General features: G+C 41.5%; 1 protein-coding gene across 1 annotated transcript in view; it reads left to right on the top strand.

Moving 5' to 3' along the window:
* hppy (MAP4K3-like protein hppy) overlaps window positions 1–22064 on the top strand; it is a 566945-nt gene that overhangs the window by 2156 nt on the left and 542725 nt on the right. Inside the window, exons 2-3 of the mRNA XM_071686180.1 lie at window positions 17952–18009; window positions 20245–20400. Of these exons, the coding sequence (XP_071542281.1) occupies window positions 17952–18009; window positions 20245–20400 (214 nt within the window). The remainder of the gene's footprint in view (window positions 1–17951; window positions 18010–20244; window positions 20401–22064) is intronic.

Below are 22064 nucleotides of genomic sequence, written 5' to 3'. Positions count from 1 at the left end.
GTGGGAGGTGGGCTGTTTAGAAAGGGTAGTGAGTGGTGGGATGAAGAAGTAAGAGTATTAGTGAAAGAGAAGAGAGAGGCATTTGGACGATTTTTGCAGGGAAAAAATGCAATTGAGTGGGAGAAGTATAAAAGAAAGAGACAGGAGGTCAAGAGAAAGGTGCAAGAGGTGAAAAAAAGGGCAAATGAGAGTTGGGGTGAGAGACTATCAGTAAATTTTAGGGAGAATAAAAAGATGTTCTGGAAGGAGGTAAATAGGGTGCGTAAGACAAGGGAGCAAATGGGAACTTCAGTGAAGGGCGTAAATGGGGAGGTGATAACAAGTAGCGGTGATGTGAGAAGGAGATGGAATGAGTATTTTGAAGGTTTGTTGAATGTGTCTGATGACAGAGTGGCAGATATAGGGTGTTTTGGTCGAGGTGGTGTGCAAAGTGAGAGGGTTAGGGAAAATGATTTGGTAAACAGAGAAGAGGTAGTAAAAGCTTTGCGGAAGATGAAAGCCGGCAAGGCAGCAGGTTTGGATGGTATTGCAGTGGAATTTATTAAGAAAGGGGGTGACTGTATTGTTGACTGGTTGGTAAGGTTATTTAATGTATGTATGACTCATGGTGAGGTGCCTGAGGATTGGCGGAATGCGTGCATAGTGCCATTGTACAAAGGCAAAGGGGATAAGAGTGAGTGCTCAAATTACAGAGGTATAAGTTTGTTGAGTATTCCTGGTAAATTATATGGGAGGGTATTGATTGAGAGGGTGAAGGCATGTACAGAGCATCAGATTGGGGAAGAGCAGTGCGGTTTCAGAAGTGGTAGAGGATGTGTGGATCAGGTGTTTGCTTTGAAGAATGTATGTGAGAAATACTTAGAAAAGCAAATGGATTTGTATGTAGCATTTATGGATCTGGAGAAGGCATATGATAGAGTTGATAGAGATGCTCTGTGGAAGGTATTAAGAATATATGGTGTGGGAGGCAAGTTGTTAGAAGCAGTGAAAAGTTTTTATCGAGGATGTAAGGCATGTGTACGTGTAGGAAGAGAGGAAAGTGATTGGTTCTCAGTGAATGTAGGTTTGCGGCAGGGGTGTGTGATGTCTCCATGGTTGTTTAATTTGTTTATGGATGGGGTTGTAAGGGAGGTAAATGCAAGAGTCCTGGAAAGAGGGGCAAGTATGAAGTCTGTTGGGGATGAGAGAGCTTGGGAAGTGAGTCAGTTGTTGTTCGCTGATGATACAGCGCTGGTGGCTGATTCATGTGAGAAACTGCAGAAGCTGGTGACTGAGTTTGGTAAAGTGTGTGGAAGAAGAAAGTTGAGAGTAAATGTGAATAAGAGCAAGGTTATTAGGTACAGTAGGGGTGAGGGTCAAGTCAATTGGGAGGTGAGTTTGAATGGAGAAAAACTGGAGGAAGTGAAGTGTTTTAGATATCTGGGAGTGGATCTGTCAGCGGATGGAACCATGGAAGCGGAAGTGGATCATAGGGTGGGGGAGGGGGCGAAAATTTTGGGAGCCTTGAAAAATGTGTGGAAGTCGAGAACATTATCTCGGAAAGCAAAAATGGGTATGTTTGAGGGAATAGTGGTTCCAACAATGTTGTATGGTTGCGAGGCGTGGGCTATGGATAGAGATGTGCGCAGGAGGATGGATGTGCTGGAAATGAGATGTTTGAGGACAATGTGTGGTGTGAGGTGGTTTGATCGAGTAAGTAACGTAAGGGTAAGAGAGATGTGTGGAAATAAAAAGAGCGTGGTTGAGAGAGCAGAAGAGGGTGTTTTGAAATGGTTTGGGCACATGGAGAGAATGAGTGAGGAGAGATTGACCAAGAGGATATATGTGTCGGAGGTGGAGGGAACGAGGAGAAGAGGGAGACCAAATTGGAGGTGGAAAGATGGAGTGAAAAAGATTTTGTGTGATCGGGGCCTGAACATGCAGGAGGGTGAAAGGAGGGCAAGAAATAGAGTGAATTGGAGTCATGTGGTATACAGGGGTTGACGTGCTGTCAGTGGATTGAAGCAAGGCATGTGAAGCGTCTGGGGTAAACCATGGAAAGCTGTGTAGGTATGTATATTTGCGTGTGTGGACGTGTGTATGTACATGTGTATGGGGGGGGGGGGTTGGGCCATTTCTTTCGTCTGTTTCCTTGCGCTACCTCGCAAACGCGGGAGACAGCGACAAAGTATAAAAAAAAAAAAAAAAAAAAAAAAAAAAAGTTTGTTGAGTATTCCTGGTAAATTATATGGGAGGGTATTGATTGAGAGGGTGAAGGCATGTACAGAGCATCAGATTGGGGAAGAGCAGTGTGGTTTCAGAAGTGGTAGAGGATGTGTGGATCAGGTGTTTGCTTTGAAGAATGTATATGAGAAATACTTAGAAAAGCAAATGGATTTGTATGTAGCATTTATGGATCTGGAGAAGGCATATGATAGAGTTGATAGAGATGCTCTGTGGAAGGTACTAAGAATATATGGTGTGGGAGGCAAGTTGTTAGAAGCAGTGAAAAGTTGTTATTGAGGATGTAAGCATGTGTACGTGTAGGAAGAGAGGAAAGTGATTGGTTCTCAGTGAATGTAGGTTTGCGGCAGGGGTGTGTGATGTCTCCATGGTTGTTTAATTTGTTTATGGATGGGGTTGTTAGGCAGGTGAATGCAAGAGTTTTGGAAAGAGGGGCAAGTATGCAGTCTGTTGTGGATGAGAGAGCTAGGGAAGTGAGTCAGTTGTTGTTCGCTGATGATACAGCGCTGGTGGCTGATTCATGTGAGAATCTGCAGAAGCTGGTGACTGAGTATGGTAAAGTGTGTGAAAGAAGAAAGTTAAGAGTAAATGTGAATAAGAGCAAGGTTGTTAGGTACAGTTGGGTTGAGGGTCAAGTCAATTGGGAGGTAAGTTTGAATGGAGAAAAACTGGAGGAAGTAAAGTGTTTTAGATATCTGGGAGTGGATCTGGCAGAGGATGGAACCATGGAAGCGGAAGTGAATCATAGGGTGGGGGAGGGGGCGAAAATCCTGGGAGCCTTGAGGAATGTTTGGAAGTCGAGAACATTATCTCAGAAAGCAAAAATAGGTATGTTTGAAGGAATAGTTGTTCCAACAATGTTGTATGGTTCCGAGGCGTGGGCTATGGATAGAGTTGTGTGCAGGAGGGTGAATGTGCTGGAAACTAGATGTTTGAGGACAATATGTGGTGTGAGGTGGTTTGATCGAGTAAGTAATGTAAGGGTAAGAGAGATGTGTGGAAATAAAAAGAGCGTAGCTGAGAGAGCAGAAGAGGGTGTTTTTAAATGGTTTGGGCACATGGAGAGAATGAGTGAGGAAAGATTGACCAAGAGGATATATGTGTTGGAGGTGGAGGGAACGAGGAGAAGTGGGAGACCAAATTGGAGGTGGAAAGATGGAGTGAAAAAGATTTTAAGTGGTTGGGGCCTGAACATGCAGGAGGGTGAAAGGTGTGCAAGGAATAGAGTGAATTGGATCGATGTGGTATACCGGGGTCGACATGCTGTCAATGGATTGAATCAGGGCATGTGAAGCGTCTGGGGTAATCCATGGAAAGTTCTGTGGGGCCTGGATGTGGAAAGGGAGCTGTGGTTTTGGGCATTATTACATGACAGCTAGAGACTGAGTGTGAACGAATGGGGCCTTTGTTGTCTTTTCCTAGTGCTACCTCGCACACATGAGGGGTGAGGGGGATGTTATTCTATGTGTGGCGAGGTGGCGATGGGAATAAATAAAGGTAGACAGTATGAATTGTGTACATGTGTATATATGTATATATCTGTGTGTGTATATATATGTGTACATTGAGATGTATAGGTATGTATATTTGTATGTGTGGACGTGTTTGTATATACTTGTGTATTGGGGATGGGTTTGGCCATTTCTTTCGTCTGTTTTCCTTGCGCGACCTCGCAAACGCAGGAGACAGCGACAAAGCCAAAAAAAAATTCTTAATCAAGCAAAAGAAGGATGAAAAGCATTAATGGTCATTAGGGTGGTTGGTTAGGAGGTAATGGGCACCAATCATGGCCCTGAGTGATCAGAATGTCAACAAGTACAGTCCGTACCATTCAAATCAACATTCAATAAGCAATCTATATTGAATTTGGTGTAAAGTATACATTTCCTGCTCATCAGTACTTTTGTAGTTCATCATAGAAATATTACTATTGTTTAGGTGAGGGAGGTATGCAAAGTTACAGTCATGAAAAGTGGTTTGGTGAAGAGAGTAGGTGGTGAAAGGTGTACTTAAGATGAAGCTTGGCAAGGTGGCTGAAGTTGATGGTATTGCAATTGAATTTTCAAGGAAAGGGTGATTGTGTTGTTAATTAGTTAGTTAGGATTTTCCATGTGTGTATGGATCATGGTGAGGTACCTGAGGATTGGCAGAATGCATATATAATGCCATTGTGTAAAGGCAAGGTGGACAAAGGTAGATGTTCAGACTACAGAGGCATAAGTTTATTGAGTATACTTGGTAAGTTATATGGGAGAGTAGTGATTGATTGGGTGAAGGCATGTACAGAGCATCAAATTGGGGAGGAACAGTGTGGCTTTATGAGTGGTAGAGGATGTGTGGATCAGGTGTTTGCTTTAAAGAATATGTGTGAGAAATACTTAGAGAAACAAAAGAATTTGTAAGTGACATTAATAGGTCAGAAGAAAGCAAATGGTAAGGTTGATAGAGATGCTTTGTGGAAGGTCTTATGAGTATTTGGTGTAGGAGGAAAGCTATTGGACTCACTTTTGTTTCCATAGTTCCATTTACTGGCATATTCTTTCTCAGGTATTTACAACACCTCACTTCCTCCAAATTTTCTCCTTACTAACTCTCACCAGAACTAACCTGTCCTTCTGCCCCATTAAACCTAATAAGCCTAACAGTTATTTACATTTACTCTCATCTTCCTTCTTTAACACACTTTCCCAAACTCAGTCACCAACTCTGCAGTTTCTCTCTTGAATCTGCCACTCATGCTGTGCCATCAGCAACTAACAACTGACTCACTTTTCAGGCATCCTCACCCTCTGCATTGTGCACTTCCCCTCTTTCCAAGACTTGCATTTGCCTCCCTCACCACCCCATCCATAAACAAATTAAATATCTCTGGTGGCATCACGCATCTGCAGAACAACCTTCACCTGTTACCTCTCACTCTTTTCTCTTCCCTACTCATAAACCTACTCATAAACACTCCTCTTGAAAACTTCTCACTTCTGATTGCTTTCCTCCCACACCATATATTCATAAGACCTTCCACATAGGATCTATATCAATTCTCTCGTATTTTTTCTCCAAATCCATAAATGCCAAATGCAAAACCTTCTGTGTCTGTAAGTATTTCTCACTCACTTATGGCAATGTTAACACCTGATCCACATCCTGTACCACTCCTGAAACCATGTTGTTTTCCCCAATCTGATGATCTGCACATGCCTTTGCTCTCTCAATCATCACTCTCCAATACAACTTACCAGGAAAACTCTTCAAACTTGTAAGTCTTTAGTGTGAACACTCACCTTTGACCCCCTTGCCTTTATATAGTGACACTGTATATGCATTCTGCCAATTGTCAGGTTCTTTGCTTGATCCATCCATTCATTATAAATCCTAACTAACTAATCTCCAGTGCAGCCACCTCTTCATTTAATGAATTCATCTACAATGCCATCTATTCCAGTCACTTTGCCACAGTTGCCACATTTGCATACCTCCTTCATCCAAACAACCAACATCTGCCACCCTATCAACAGATGCATTCAACAGTCCTTCAGAATACTCATGCCTCCTCCCCATTTTCTCATCACTACTAGTTACCAATTCCCTATTTGCCTCATCCACTGATGTTCCCATTCATTCTTTTGTTTTTTACACACTATTAACCTTCTTCAATATATCATTTTACTCCTTCTGAAGTTTACTGATAATTGCTCTCCCCATCTCTCATTTTCTCTCTTTTTCAACCCTGAACCTTCCTCTTGACCTCCTGCTGCTTTCTCATGCACATCTACCAGTCATTTGCACTCCTTCATGGTAAGTACTGCCCATACAGTTCTCTTTCACTGGGAACTTTGTTTCATCTCCACTACTCATTTCCCTTACTTACCTGCCTACTTCCCACCTTCTGCATGCCACACATGCCCCGTGCACATGCCAGCACTGCATCTCTACATATCTGTTTCCTCTCCCACTTCCCATGCTTTGTGTACTCTTTTTTTTTTTTTTTTGCCATTCCACACCCAATCTCTCCTTGTATTCCCTTACACTTTTCTTTCTTTCAACCTCTTCTCACTCATATCATTTCTTATACGAGTATACTTATAAATATTCACCTTTACCTCCACCAAATAATGATCAGATGCCCTACCAGTTGCCCTTCTGAAGACATTCACATCCAGGAGTCTCTATTTTGCACATCTGTTGATTATTCTGTAATCCAGTTAATGCCCTCTTACTCTCTTTCCTGCTCACCCACATATATTTGTGTATTTCCTCGTTTAAAAACCATGTGTTCCCAATCACCATTTCTTGTTCACCACATAATTCCACAAGCTTTTCATCATTCCTTTTCACATCTGCCCTCCTTTTAGACTTTAAAGTGCCACATTACTCACTCTTGCAGTTAAATCACCCATCACTATTACCTGATCTCTTGCAGCTTAACTGTAGACACACTCACTCAAACTGGCCCCAAAACAAGTGCCTCTGATCATCCTCCTCCACATGGCCCAAGGTCTAGTAATCCACAGTCTCACACAACTCACTTTCAGTTTTACCTACATCAGCCTGGAGCTCAGTTCCCTACTCTCTTTCACATATTACTACAACTTTTGCTTTAGCAATAGGGCTATCCCATCTTTAGTTTTTGCTCTTACACCAACCCCTGACTTTACCTCTAAGAAGTTCCCTTTTCATTATTCCCCTTAAACTATATTTTGCTCAAAGCCAGAACATCCAGGTTCCTTTTCACAAAAGTTATGTCTTGCTCAAAGCCAGAACATCCAGGTGCCTTTCCCCAAACAAAAATCCGTATCTAAATATATTACATGGATGTTCTGGCTCTTAAGTGGAACAAAGCCCAGGGATGAAAGTGAAGAAAAGAATAGTTTGAAAATGTCTTAGGAGTGAAGTCAAGGGATGGTGAGGTTACAAGAAGAAAGGAAGGGGTAGCACTTTTTCTGAAGCAGGAGTTGTATAAGTATGTAAAAGACTGTAAGGAAGAAAATACCAGATTGATGCAGGTAAAATGAAAGTGGATGGTGAAAGATAGATGATGAACAGTGCTTATGCACCTGGCCATGAGAAGAAAGATTATAAGAGGCAAGTGTTTAGGGAGTAGCTGAGTGAGTGCATCAGCAGTTTTGATGTGAGAGGCTAGGATTAGTGATGGGTGAAATAAATGTGAAGGTGAGTAATATGGCTGTTGAGGGTATCATAAGGGGCCAAGTGATTCAGTGTTATGAATCGAAATGGTGAACAGCTTGTGGAATTGTGTCTGAAATAGGACTGATGGCTGTGAATATCTGTTTTAAAATGAGGGATATACTCAAATGTATATACATGCGTAGGAGAGATGGTCAGTGGGCATTATTGGATTACATATTGATTCATAGACATGTAAAAGAGACATTTGGATGTAAATGTGCTGAGATGCACAGCTGTTGGGATGTCTGATCACTATCTTTTGGAGTTGGAAGTGAGGATTTGTAAAGGTTTTTGGAAAAATAGAAACAGTGTCAGTGAAAAGAGTGAAAAGTGGGCTTGGAAAAGAGACTTGTGTAAAGAAATAACAGGAGAGACTGAGTATAGAATGTCAAAAGGTGAGAGCAAATGAAGTAAGGGGAGTGGATGAGGAATGGAAGGTGTTTAGGGAAGCAGTGCTTGCATGTGGCATGTAAAACATGGAAGATGGGCAGATGAGAAAGGGTAGCAAGTAGTGGGATGAGGAAGTGAAATTGCTGGTGAAAGAGAAGAGAGATGCACTTTGGCAGTACTTACAGGGAAGCAGTGCAAACGATTAGGGTATGTAGAGAAAGAGGTCAAGAGGAAGGTGCAGAGTTTGAAGAAGAGGGCAAGTGAGAGTTGGGGTGAGCGACTATCAGTAAACTTTAGGGAGATTAAAAAGGTGTTTAAGAAGGTGGTTGATAGAATGCAAAAAACAGAACAAATGGGAACATTGGTGAAGGGGGGCAAAATGGGAAGTGATAACAGGTAATGATAAAGTGAGTAGGAGATGGAGTGATTATATTGAAGGACTGTTGAATATGTTAGATGATAGGGTGGCAGATGTAGGATGTTTGGGTCTGGGTTGTATTCGAAGTGAAAGTGTCAAAAGGAGTGGTTTTGGTGAAGAGAGATGAGGTGATGAAATCCTTACATAAGATGAAATGTGGCAAGGTGCCTGGAGTGGATAGTATTAAAGTTGAATTTATTAAGAAAGGGAATGGTCATGTTGTTGACTGGTTGGTAAGGATTTTCATTGTATGTATGGCTCATAGTGAGGTTCCTGAGGGTTGGCAGAATAAGGATGAGAGTTCAGACGTCAGAGGTATAAGTTTGTTGAGTGCATCTAGTAAGATGTATGGGAGCATATACAGAGCATCAGATTGGGGAAGTGCAGTGTGGCTTCAGACATGGTAGATGTTTGATGTAAAGGATATGTGTGAGAAGTACTAAGAAAAACAGATGAATTTGTATGTAGCATTTATAGATTTGGGAAAAGCATAGGAGAGGGTTGATAGAGATTCCCTGCAGAGGATCTTAAAGATATGTGGTATGGGAGGAGTATTTATCAAGGGTCTAAGGCATGTGTTTAACTAGGAAGAGAGGAAAGGGAATGGTTCCATGTAAAGGTTGGTCTGTGGTAGTGGTGTTGTGTCACCATGGTGGCTCAGTTTGTTTATGGATGGGTTGGTGAGGGAGGTAAATGCAAGAGTCTTAGAGAGAGGGGTGAGCATGCAGTCAGTGAGGGATGAGAGGGCCTGGGAAGTGAGTCAGTTATTCTTTTGCTGATGATACAGCATTAGTGGCAGATTTGAGTGATGAACTGCAGAAGTTAGTGACTGAGTTTGGAAGAGTGTGTGAAAGGAGGAAGTTGAGAGTAAATGTGAATAAAAGCAACATTATTAGGTTTAGAAGGGTTGAGGGAAGGTTAGTTGGGGTGTGAGTTTGAATGGAGAAAATTGGAGGAAGTGAGGTGTTTTAGATACTTGGGATCGGAACCATGGAAGTGGAAGTAAGTTGTAGGGTGGATGGGGGTCTGGGAGTGCTGAAGAACATGTGGAAAGTGAGAATGTTATCTGAGAGGGCATAAATGGGTATATGAAGGTATAGTAGTCAAAGAGTATTATTGCAAGAGCAGAAGAGGGTGTATTGAAATGATTTGGTCACATGGAGAGAATGAGTGATGAAAGATTGACAAAGAGGATATATGTGTCTGAGGTGGAGGGAACAAGGAGAAGTGGGAGACCAAATTGGAGATAAAGGGATGGAGTGAAAAAAATTTTGAGTGATCGGGGCCTGAACATACAGGAGGATGAAAGGCGTGCAAGGAAAAGAGTGAATTTGAGTGATGTGGTATACTGGGGTTGACCTGCTGTCAATGGATTGAACTAGGGCATGTAAAGCATCTGGGGTAAACCATGGAAAGTTCTGTGGGGCATAGATGTGGAAAGGGAGCTGTGGTTTTGGTGCATTACACATGACAGCTAGAGACTGAGTATGAACGAATGTGGCCTTTGTTGTCTTTTCCTAGTGCTACCTCGCGCACATGCGGGGGAGGGGGTTGTTATTTCATGTGTGGCAGGGTGGCAGCAGGAATGAATAAGAGCAGACACACTTCACATGCCCTGGTTCAATCCATTGACAGCACGTCGACCCCGGTATACCACATCGTTCCAGTTCACTCTATTCCTTGCATGCCTTTCACCCTCCTGCATGTTCAGGCCCCGATCACTCAATATCTTTTTCACTCCATCTTTCCTCCTCCAATTTGGTCTCCCACTTCTCTTCGTTCCCTTCATCTCTGACACATATATCCTCTTGGTCAATCTTTCCTCACTCATTCTCTCCATGTGACCAAACCATTTCAAAACACCCTCTTCTGCTCTCTCAACCACACTCTTTTTTATTACCACAAATTTCTCTTACCCTATTATTACTTACTCGATCAAACCACCTCACACCACGTATTGTCCTCTAACATCTCATTTCCAGCACATCCACCCTCCTGCGCACAACTCTATCCATAGCCCATGCCTCGCAACCATACAACATTGTTGGAACCACTATTCCTTCAAACATACCCATTTTTGCTTTCCAAGATAATGTTCTCGATTTCCACACATTCTTCAAGGCTCCCAGAACATTTGCCCCCTCCCCCACCCTATGATTCACTTCCGCTTCCATGATTCCATCTGCTGCCAAATCCACTCCCAGATATCTAAAACACTTCACTTCCTCCAGTTTTTCTCCATTCAAACCTACCTCCCAATTGACTTGACCCTCAACCCCACTGTACCTAATAACCTTGCTCTTATTCACATTTACTCTCAACTTTCTTCTTTCACACACTTTACCAAACTCAGTCACCAGCTTCTGCAGTTTCTCACATGAATCAGCCAACAGCGCTGTATCATCGGCGAACAACAACTGACACTTCCCAAGCTCTCTCATCCACAACAGACTGCATGCTTGCCCCTCTTTCCTAAACTCTTGCATTCACCTCCCTAACAACCCCATCCATAAACAAATTAAACAACCATGGAAACATCACACACCCCTGCTGCAAACCTACATTCACTGAGAACCAATCACTTTCCTCTCTTCCTACACGTACACATGCCTTACATTCTCAATAAAAACTTTTCACTGCTTCTAACAACTTGCCTCCCACACCATATATTCTTAATACCTTCCACAGAGCATCTCTGTCAACTCTATCATATGCCTTTTCCAGATCCATAAATGCTACATACAAATCCATTTGCTTTTCTAAGTATTTCTCACATACATTCTTCAAAGCAAACACCTGATCCACACATCCTCTACCATATATATGTGTGTGTGTGTGCGTGTGTGGACGTTTATGTATATACATGTGTATGTGGGTGGGTTGGGCCATTCTTTCATCTGTTTCCTTGCGCTACCTCGCTAACACAGGAGACAGCGACAGAGTATAATGATAATAATAATAATAATAATAATAATAATAATAATAATAATAATAATGAGAACATTATCTCGGAAAGCAAAAATGGGTATGTTTGAAGGAATAGTGGTTCCAACAATGTTGTATGGTTGCGAGGCGTGGGCTATGGATAGAGTTGTGTGCAGGAGGATGGATGTGCTGGAAATGAGATGTTTGAGGACAATGTGTGGTGTGAGGTGGTTTGATCGAGTGAGTAACGTAAGGGTAAGAGAGATGTGTGGAAATAAAAAGAGCGTGGTTGAGAGAGCAGAAGAGGGTGTTTTGAAGTGGTTTGGGCACATGGAGAGAATGAGTGAGGAAAGATTGACCAAGAGGATATATGTGTCGGAGGTGGAGGGAACGAGGAGAAGAGGGAGACCAAATTGGAGGTGGAAAGATGGAGTGAAAAAGATTTTGTGTGATCGGGGCCTGAACATGCAGGAGGGTGAAAGGAGGGCAAGGAATAGAGTGAATTGGAGCGATGTGGTATACCGGGGTTGACGTGCTGTCAGTGGATTGAATCAAGGCATGTGAAGCGTCTGGGGTAAACCATGGAAAGCTGTGTAGGTATGTATATTTGCGTGTGTGGATGTATGTATATACATGTGTATGGGGGGGGGGTTGGGCCATTTCTTTCGTCTGTTTCCTTGCGCTACCTCGCAAACGCGGGAGACAGCGACAAAGTATAATAAAAAAAAAAAATAATAATGATAAATATAATTGATTCCCAGTGAATGTTGGTCTGCAGCAGGGGTAAGTGATGTCATATTGGTTGTTTCATTTGTTAATGGATGGATTGATTATGGATGTATATGCAAAAGCTTTGGAGAGAGGGGCAAATATGCAGTCTGTTGGGCATGGGAGTGCCTGGAAAGTGAGTTACTTGTTGTTGGCCAGTGATACAGCTCTAGTGGCTGATTCATTTGAGAAACTGCAAATGTTGTTGACTGAGTTTGGAAAAGTGTGTGAAAGGAGAAAGTTAAGAGTCAATGTGAATAAGAGCAAGGTTATTAGGTTCAGTAGGGCTATGGGACAAATTTTATTGTGATGTAAGTTTGAATTTGTATTCTGATTTTTTAAAAGGGGAAACAGAAGAAGGAGTCACACATGGAGTGCTCATCCTCCTCGAAGGCTCAGATTGGGGTGTCTAAATGTGTGTGGATGTAACCAAGATGAGAAAAAGGAGAGATAGGTAGTATGTTTGAGGAAAGGAACCTGGATGTTTTGGCTCTGAGTGAAATGAAGCTAAAGGGTAAAGGGGAAAAGTGGTTTGGGAATGTCTTGGGAGTAAAGTCTGGGGTTAGTGAGAGGACAAGAGCAAGGGAAGGAGTAGCACTACTCCTGAAACAAGAGTGGTGGGAGTATGTGATAGTGTGTAAGAAAGTAAACTCTAGATTGATATGGGTAAAACTGAAAGTGGATGGAGAGAGATGGGTGATTATTGGTGCATATGCACCTGGGCATGACAAGAAAGATCATGAGAGGCAAGTGTTTTGGGAGCAGCTGAGTGTGTGTGTTAGTAGATTTGATGCAAGAGAACGGCTTATAGTGATGGATGATTTGAATGCAAAGGTGAGTAATGTGGCAGTTGAGGGAATAATTGGTGTACATGGGGTGTTCAGTGTTGTAAATGGAAATGGTGAAGAGCTTGTAGATTTATGTGCTGAAAAAGGACTGGTGATTGGGAATACCAGGTTTAAAAAGCGAGATATACATAAGTAGACGTATGTAAGTAGGAGAGATGGCCAGAGAGCATTATTGGATTATGTGTTAATTGATAGGTGTGCAGAAGAGAGACTTTTGGATGTTAATGTGCTGAGAGGTGCAAGTGGAGGGATTTCTGATCATTATCTTGTGGAGGCGAAGGTGAAGATTCGTAGAAGTTTTCAGAAAAGAAGAATGTTGGGATGAAAAGAGTGGTGAGAGTAAGTGAGCTTGGGAAGGAGACTTGTGTGAGGAAGTACCAGGAGATGAGTACAGAATGGAAAAAGGTGAGAACAAAGGAGGTAAGGGGAGTGGGGGAGGAATGGGATATATATAGAGAAGTAGTGATGGCTTGCGCAAAAGATGCTTGTGGCATGAGAAGCGTGGGAGGTTGGCAGATTAGAAAGGGTCGTGAGTGGTGGGATGAAGAAGCAAGATTATTAGTGAAAGAGAAGAGAGAGGCATTTGGACGATTTTTACAGGGAAATAATGCAAATGAGTGGGAGATGTAAAAAAGAAAGAGGCAGGAGGTCAAGAGAAAGGTGCAGGAGGTGAGAAAGAGGACAAATGAGAGTTGGGGTGAGAGAGTATCATTAAATTTTAGGGAGAATAAAAAGATGTTTTGGAAGGAGGTAAATAAAGTGCGTAAGACAAGGGAACAAATGGGAACATCATTGGAGGGGTCTAAATGGGATGTGATAACAAGTAGTGGTGATGTGAGAAGGAGATGGAGTGAGTATTTTGAAGGTTTGTTGAATGTGTTTGATGATAGAGTGGCTGATGTAGGGTGTTTTGGTCGAGGTGGTGTGCAAAGTGAGAGGGTTGGGAGAATGATTTGGTAAACAGAGAAGAGGTAGTAAAAGCTTGCAGAAGATGAAAGCCAGCAAGGCAGTGGGTTTGGATGGTATTGCAGTGGAATTTATTAAAAAAAAGGGGTGACTGTATTGTTGACTGGTTGGTAAGGTTATTCAATGTATGTATGACTCATGGTGAGGTGCGTGAGGATTGGCAGAATGCTTGCATAGTGCCATTGTACAAAGGCAAAGGGGATAAGAGTGAGTGCTCAAATTACAGAGGTATATGTTTGTTGAGTATTCCTGGGAAATTATATGGAAGGGTATTGATTGAGAGGGTGAAGGCATGTACAGAGCATCAGATTGGGGAAGAGCAGTGTGGTTTCAGAAGTGGTAGAGGATGTGTGGATCAGGTGTTTGCTTTGAAGTATGTATGTGAGAAATACTTAGAAAAACAAATGGATTTGTATGTAGCATTTATGGATCTGGAGAAGGCATATGATAGAGTTGATAGAGATGCTCTGTGGAAAGTATTGAGAATATATGGTGTGGGAGGCAAGTTGTTAGAAGCAGTGAAAAGTTTTTGTTGAGGATGTAAGGCATGTGTACCAGTAGGAAGAGAGGAAAGTGATTGGTTCTCAGTGAATGTAGGTTTGTAGCAGGGGTGTGTGATGTCTCGATGGTTGTTTAATTTGTTTATGGATGGGGTTGTTAGGGAGGTGAATGCAAGAGTTTTGGAAAGAGGGGCAAGTATGAAGTCTGTTGTGGATGAGAGAGCTTGGGAGGTGAGTCAGTTGTTGTTCGCTGATGATACAGCGCTAGTGGCTGATTCGTGTGAGAAACTGCAGAAGCTGGTGACTGAGTATGGTAAAGTGTGTGAAAGAAGAAAGTTGAGAGTAAATGTGAATAAGAGCAAGGTTATTAGGTACATTAGGGTTGAGGGATAAGTCAATTAGAAGGTAAGTTTGAATGGAGAAAAACTGGAGTAAGTGAAGTGTTTAAGATATCTGGGAGTGGATCTGGCAGCGGATGGAACCATGGAAGTGGAAGTGAATCATAGGGTGGGGGAGGGGGCGAAAGTACTGGGAGCGTTGAAGAATGTGTGGAAGTCAAAAATGGGTATGTTTGAAGGAATAGTGGTTCCAACAATGTTATATGGTTGCGAGCGAGGCATGGGCTATAGATAGAGTTGTGTGGAGGAGGGTGGATGTGTTGGAAATGAGATGTTTGAGGACAGTATGTGTTGTGAGATGGTTTGATTGAGTAAGTAATGAAAGGGTAAGAGAGATGTGTGGTAATAAAAAGAGTGTGGTTGAGAGAGCAGGAAAGGGTGTTTTGAAATGGTTTGGTCACATGGAGAGAATGAGTGAGGAAAGATTGACCAAGAGGATATATGTGTCAGAGGTGGAGGGAATGAGGAGAAGTGGGAGACCAAATTGGAGATGGAAAGATGGAGTGAAAAAGATTTTGAGTGATCGGGGCCTGAACATGCAGGAGGGTGAAAGGTGTGCAAGGAATAGAGTGAATCGGAATGATGTGGTATACCGGGGTCAACGTGCTGTCAATGGATTGAACCAGGGTATGTGAAGCATCTGGGGTAAACCCTGGAAAGTTCTGTGGGGCCTGGATGTAGAAAGGGAGGTGTGGTTTTGGTGCATTATTATATGACAGCTAGAGACTGAGTGTGAATGAATTATGTACATGTGTATATATGTATATGTCTGTGTGTGTATATATATACATGCATACGTTGAGATGTATAGGTATGTATATTTGCGTGTGTGGATGTGTATGTGGGTGGGTTGGGCCATACTTTCGTCTGTTTCCTTGCGCTACCTCGCTAACATGGGAGACAGTGACAAAGCAAAGTAAATGAAAATAAAGTAAATAGAATAAATATATATATACATACAGGTACACCACCGAATTTTCGGCAACTGATGGTTCAACACCTCCTTTAGTCTGGACAAAATTCAGAGAGGGAACTTGAGATTACTGCGGCCACCAGACTAGTGTCCTGGGTGGCCACAGATGGCGTTGTGTGTAGGGCGTGTTAATTTTCATTCTTTGCACTGTACTTGTTGGTTGTGATACCACAATTCTATAAGATTCTTAGCTTATTTTGCTTAAGTTTAGCTCTAGCTATGGCTTCTAAGACATATGAGAGTGTCTGTCTTGGTATCAGATGTAAACACCAGTTCATATCAGTACAAGATAAAGTAGAACCTTTTGCCATTCTACACTCAATCTCTTATGGTTCTTCCTCACACAAGTGTCCTTTTGTAGCTCACTTGCTCTAACCAACAATCTGTCTTCCTTTTTGAAAAACTCTATAAATCTTCATCTTCACCTACAGAATATCATCAGCACAATATCATCCTAAAGTCTCTCTGTTTTATATGCCTATCAATTAACACATAATACATTAATGCCCTTTGACAGTCTCTCCTACTCATATTCATATATGTATGTATATTTCTCTTTCTGAAGTAGGTTTGTTGAATGTGTTTGATGATAGAGTGGCAGTTATAAAGTGTTTTGGTCGGTTGGTGTGCAAAGTTAGAGGGTTAGGGAGAATGACTGGGTAAAGAGAAAAGAGGTAGTTAAAGCTTTGTGGAAGATGATATCCTGCAAGGCAGCGGGTTTAGATGGTATTGCTATGGAATTTATTGTTGATTGGTTTGTAAGGATATTCAATGTATGTATGGACCATGGTGAACTGCCTGAGGATTAGCAGAATGCATGCATATTGCCATTGTACAAAGGCAAAGGGGATAAAGGTGAATGTTCAAACTACAGAGGCATAACTTTGTTGAGTATTCTTGGGAAATTGTATGGGAGGCTATTGATTGAGACAGTGAAGGGATGTACAGAGCATCAGGTTGGGGAAGAGCAGTGTAGTTTCAGAAATGGTAGAGGATGTATGGATCAGGTGTTTGCTTTGAAGAACATATGTGAGAAATACTTAGAAAAACAGATAGGATTTGTATGTAGCATTTATGGTTCTGGAAAAGACATATGATAAGGTTGATAGAGATGTTTTGTGGAAGGTTTTATGAGTATATGGTGTGGGAGGTAAGTTGCTAGAAGCAGTGAAAAGATTTTACCTAGGATTTAAGGCATGTGTACAAGTAGGAAGAGAGGAGAATGATTGGTTCTCAGCAAATGTCGGTTTGTGGCAGAGGTGTATGATGTCCCCATGGTTGTTTAATTTGTTTATGGATGGGGTGGTTAGGAAGGTAAATGCAAGAGTTTTTGAGAGAGGGGTGAGTATGCAGTCTGTTGTGGATGAGAGCGCCTGGGAAGTTAGTCAGTTGTTGTTCTCCGATGATACTGCTCTAGTGGCTGATTCATGTGAGAAATTGTAAAAGTTGGTAATTGAGCTTGAAAAAGTGTGTGAACGGAGAAAGTTGAGAGTAGATGTGAATAAGAGCAAGGTTATTAGGTTCAGTAGGGTTGTGAAACAAATTTTATTGTGATGTAAGTTTGAATAGAGAAAAATTAGAGGAATTGAAGTGTTTTAGATATCTGGGAGTGGACTTAGCAGCAGATGGAAGCAGAAGCGAGTTGCAGGGTGATGGAGGGGGTGAAGTTTCTGGGAGTGATGAAGAATGTGTGGAAGGAGAGAACATTGTCTTGGGAGCAAAAATGGGTATGGTTAAAGGAATAGTAGTTCCATCATGTTATATGGTTGTGAGGCATGGGCTATAGATAGGGTTGTATGGAGGAGGGTGGATGTGTTGGAAATGAGATGTTTGAGGACATTATGTGGTGTGAGGTGGTTTGATTAAGTAATGAAAGGGTAGGAGAGATGTGTGGAAGTAAACAGAGTGTGGTTGTGAGAGCAGAAGAGGGTGTGTTGAAATGGTTTGGACATATGGAGAAAATGAGTGAGGAAAGATTGACAAAGAAGATATATGTGTCAGAGGTGTAGGGAACAAGGAGAAGCGGGAGACCAGATTGGATCTGGAAGGATAGAGTAAAAAGAGATTTTTGGGTGATTTGGGCCTGAACATACAGGAGGGTGAGAGGCTTGCAAGAAATAGAGTGAATTGGAATGATGTGGTGTATTGGGGTCAATGTGCTGTCAGTGGACTGAAGCAGGGGATGTAAAGTGTCTGGAGTAAACCATGGAAATGTCTGTGGGGCCTGGATGTTGATAGGGAGTTGTGTATTTGGTGCATTATATATGACAGCTAGAGATATAGCACCTTTCTCTTCCTTCATTTTTATCTTTTTTACATTCATACCCATGTTCTTTACGGCCTATTTTTTTTCAGGCAAAACGTCTAATCACAAATGAATTTGCTGCAATCAAAGTCATCAAGCTTGAACCAGGTATGGATTTGTTGTTTTATTTGCCACATACCTTGTAATATTCATTTGAACAGCTTGTCCTTAATAGTCAGTTGCATGTTCAAGAGCTCAGATTTATAATCATATTTCTATGGTGCATCCAGGATAGCCATAAAAATAGAAATAAGAAAAGTATTGGCCCTGTGTGCTATATGCTAATTGACAAGCTTGCAGATGAGAGATCATTGGATGTGAATATGCTAACAGGGGCAGCAAATGAGATGTCTATTAATTTCTTGGTGGAGGTGGAGGAAATAACGAGTTTGGGTACTCTACTGAACCAAGCCTTTACTGAACTATGCTTATGTTGAACCACGACTCAGTTGAACCATACCTCTGCTGAATCATGCCTCTACTTATCCATGCCTATGTTGAACAATGCCTCTACTGAACCATGATTCTACTGAACTGTGACTCTACTGAACCTTGACTCGACTGAACCATGCCTCTACTGAACCATGCCTATATTGAACTGTCTCTGCTGAACCATGCTTTTCCACTTTATTCTCCATTATCTTTTAGTGTTTCATGGTGCCCATGTCTTGGCAGCTTTGTAGGACATTTCACAGAACCTTCTATAGCACTAGTATGTACTCATGTTGTTAAATTCCCTTTCCCAATCTTCATTCTCAAAGAACTTGATCAACTCTAATTGTTTGCTTTAACTGTATATCATGTGCTTCTTCTCATCCCCTATTGTGTCTTTGTCCACCACATATGCAATTAAAATAAGTACACACGAAATTTTTTTTCCTAAAGGTGCTTCATATTTGAAGTCATCTATTCCCCCCTCCCTTTTATTTAAGACGAGGTCAAGCAGTGATCGATTTTCATCTCATTTAGATCTCAAGTGTAACATTCCATGCTGGCACAGGAAGTTTTGCACTCATTCGAGGAACATATATCTTCATGTCTTGGTGTCTCTATGAACACCTAGCCCTACCTAATGGCAAAATCTCATTATAAGCACATGTCTGTAGGTTCTCTGTTTCTCTCCCTCCACTTTTTTAATCATTTAGGGACCTCTTGACTTACGCAGTAGTTATGCACTTGAAAATGGTTGCACAAGTCTTATATGGAGAGAATGAGTGAGGAAAGATTGACCAAGAGGATATATGTGTCGGAGGTGGAGGGAACGAGGAGAAGAGGGAGACCAAATTGGAGGTGGAAAGATGGAGTGAAAAGGATTTTGTGTGATCGGGGCCTGAACATGCAGGAGGGTGAAAGGAGGGCAGGGAATAGAGTGAATTGGAGCGATGTGGTATACAGGGGTTGACGTGCTGTCAGTGGATTGAATCAAGGCATGTGAAGTGTCCGGGGTAAACCATGGAAAGCTGTGTAGGTATGTATATTTGCGTGTGTGGACGTGTGTATGTACATGTGTATGGGGGGGGGTTGGGCCATTTCTTTCGTCTGTTTCCTTGCGTTACCTCGCAACCGCGGGAGACAGCGACGAGGTATAAAAAAAAAAAAAGTCTTATATTGTAAGTAATTGAGATTAGTGGGATTTGTTATCTGTAAGACAGTTCTGAATATTATACTAATGAAAAACTACACCATACATGTACTAGGAAATATAAGATACTATAATATAGATTTGTTCCATTCCTTCCTTGATAAGATTTTGGGAATATGAGGTCTTAGATGCTCTGATTAATGTTCCAATTTTGGCACTGTCCTTCATATCTGCACCATCATGAATAGTCCCTAAAGCATATTCACTGAGTCCAAGGGTACACTTAATACTGTATTTGGTCACCTTCTTAGTATTTGAACACAACTGTCTTAATCTTAGAGGTGATGGCCTTATGCTTCATAGTACCACTGGCACAAGGAGAACTTAAAAGATGCTTTGGTAGCATGAGTACACATTATGCTGCAGCACAAAATACTGCATCACTCCATGACTATAGACTGTTTCCACATCATGTGTATGTGCACTTCTCACATGGTGCTGGCATCACTACACTACCGCACTGCTAACCCAATTACAATCACATTATTAGAAATTCAAGCTTGTGTAAATTAAGGTAAGGTGTGAGTGTACTTTGCATGTTATTCTATAAATGGCATAAATCAAAAGGTCTGTGGAATCATACAAATGACAAAATTCACTTACTGACAGACAGACAAGAATAGAGTTTGTACACTTATGTGGATCTTGTGATGATAAAAATGAAGTCACGTTAGCTATAGAGTATTGCTTTATCCTTTCAGGGGATGACTTTACCATTATACAACAGGAGATTCTGATGATGAAAGACTGTCGTCATCCAAACATAGTAGCATACTTTGGGAGTTACCTTCGTCGAGATAAACTCTGGATATGTATGGAATTTTGTGGAGGTGGATCTCTACAAGACATATACCATAGTAAGTTTGCATTTATAATAGCTTTGTTTGTTTCATTGCATTCAGTTTCTTGTGCATGGAAATGTTAGTGAATGAAAAATAATTAAATTTGGCACTTTTTGAATTTGACTTTGGCTACAAAATGTGAAATATGTTATGGAGACTAAAGTTTATAATGACTAGAAAAGCAGGTTTCCTTTTGACAAGTTTGCCTACTACAAACTAATGATGAGGAAATGGATAAAGAATTAAGTAAGGAATATTGTAAAAAGAACAGCTGGACAATTAGTGAAGAGTAAGGATAAAGAAGAGGGAAAGGAGATTTGTGGTGTTAGTAAGTTGGTGGTTCTGTAAGCTATTGTGAGTGTGTTAAAGAGGTAAACAGTATCTAGTTAAATTGTATGTTTTGTTGTATTAGCTACAGGAGAATTTATTCTGAGATGAAATATAAGCCTTAAGTAGGGAATTGAAAAAGAATGTAGTGTAGCAGTACAACAGAGAAAGTTTATATTTGAAATGTATTTGTGTTGTCAGGACCATTTTATGTTGGAAATTAAGATGGTGGAAATATTCTGAATAATTTCACAGTACCATGTATTTGAGTAGATGGTATTATAAAGCTGTGGTAATTTATAGCAGCTTCGTAATATTAGAAATAGAACAGGAAAGGAATTTCAAAGGAGAAATGGATTGGATGAAGTTAGCAGAAATATATCAAAGAAAAATATGATTTTTTACTGGTATTACAGTATTGTGTCATTGCATACTAGCGTGTTAAACCATGGTGGGTAGTAAAGGTTTGGGTAATAGTGTATGATGTTAGCCTATGGAGGGTGGTAAAGGTTTGGGTACTAGTGTATGATGTTAACCCAGGGACAGTGATAAAGATGTGGGTACTGATGTATGATGTTAAATGTTAACTCAGGGACAGTGGTAAAGGTGTGGGTACTGGTGTATGATGCTAACCCAGGGACAGTGGTAAACGTGTGGGAATTGGTGTATGATGTTAACCCAGGGACAGTGGTAAAGGTGTGGGTACTGGTGTATGAAGCTAACCCAGGGACAGTGGTAAACGTGTGGGTGCTGATGTATGATGTTAACCCAGGGACAGTGGTAAACGTGTGGGTACTGATGTATGATGCTAATCCAGGGACAGTGGTAAACGTGTGGGTACTGGTGTATGATGTTAACCCAGGGACAGTGGTAAACGTGTGGGTACTGGTGTATGATGTTAACCCAGGGACAGTGGTAAACGTGTGGGTACTGGTGTATGATGTTAACCCAGGGACAGTGGTAAAGGTGTGGGTACTGGTATATGATGTTAACCCAGGGACAGTGGTAAACGTGTGGGTACTGGTGTATGATGTTAATCCAGGTACAGTGGTAAAGGTGTGGGTACTGGTGTATGATGTTAACCCAGGGACAGTGGTAAAGATGTGGGTACTGGTGTATGATGTTAATCCAGGGACAGTGGTAAACGTGTGGGTACTGGTGTATGATGTTAACCCAGGGACAGTGGTAAACGTGTGGGTACTGGTGTATGATGTTAATCCAGGGATAGTGGTAAAGGTGTGAGTACTGGTGTATGATGTTAATCCAGGGACAGTGGTAAAGGTGTAGGTACTGGTGTATGATGTTAACCCAGGGACAGTGGTAAAGAAGTGGGTACTGGTGTATGATGTTAA

The sequence above is a fragment of the Panulirus ornatus genome, chromosome 41, assembly GCF_036320965.1.
Source record: "Panulirus ornatus isolate Po-2019 chromosome 41, ASM3632096v1, whole genome shotgun sequence".
NCBI lineage: Eukaryota > Metazoa > Arthropoda > Malacostraca > Decapoda > Palinuridae > Panulirus > Panulirus ornatus.
The sequence above is the reverse complement of the archived record's forward strand: the minus strand, read 5'-3'. Positions and strand labels throughout refer to the sequence as shown.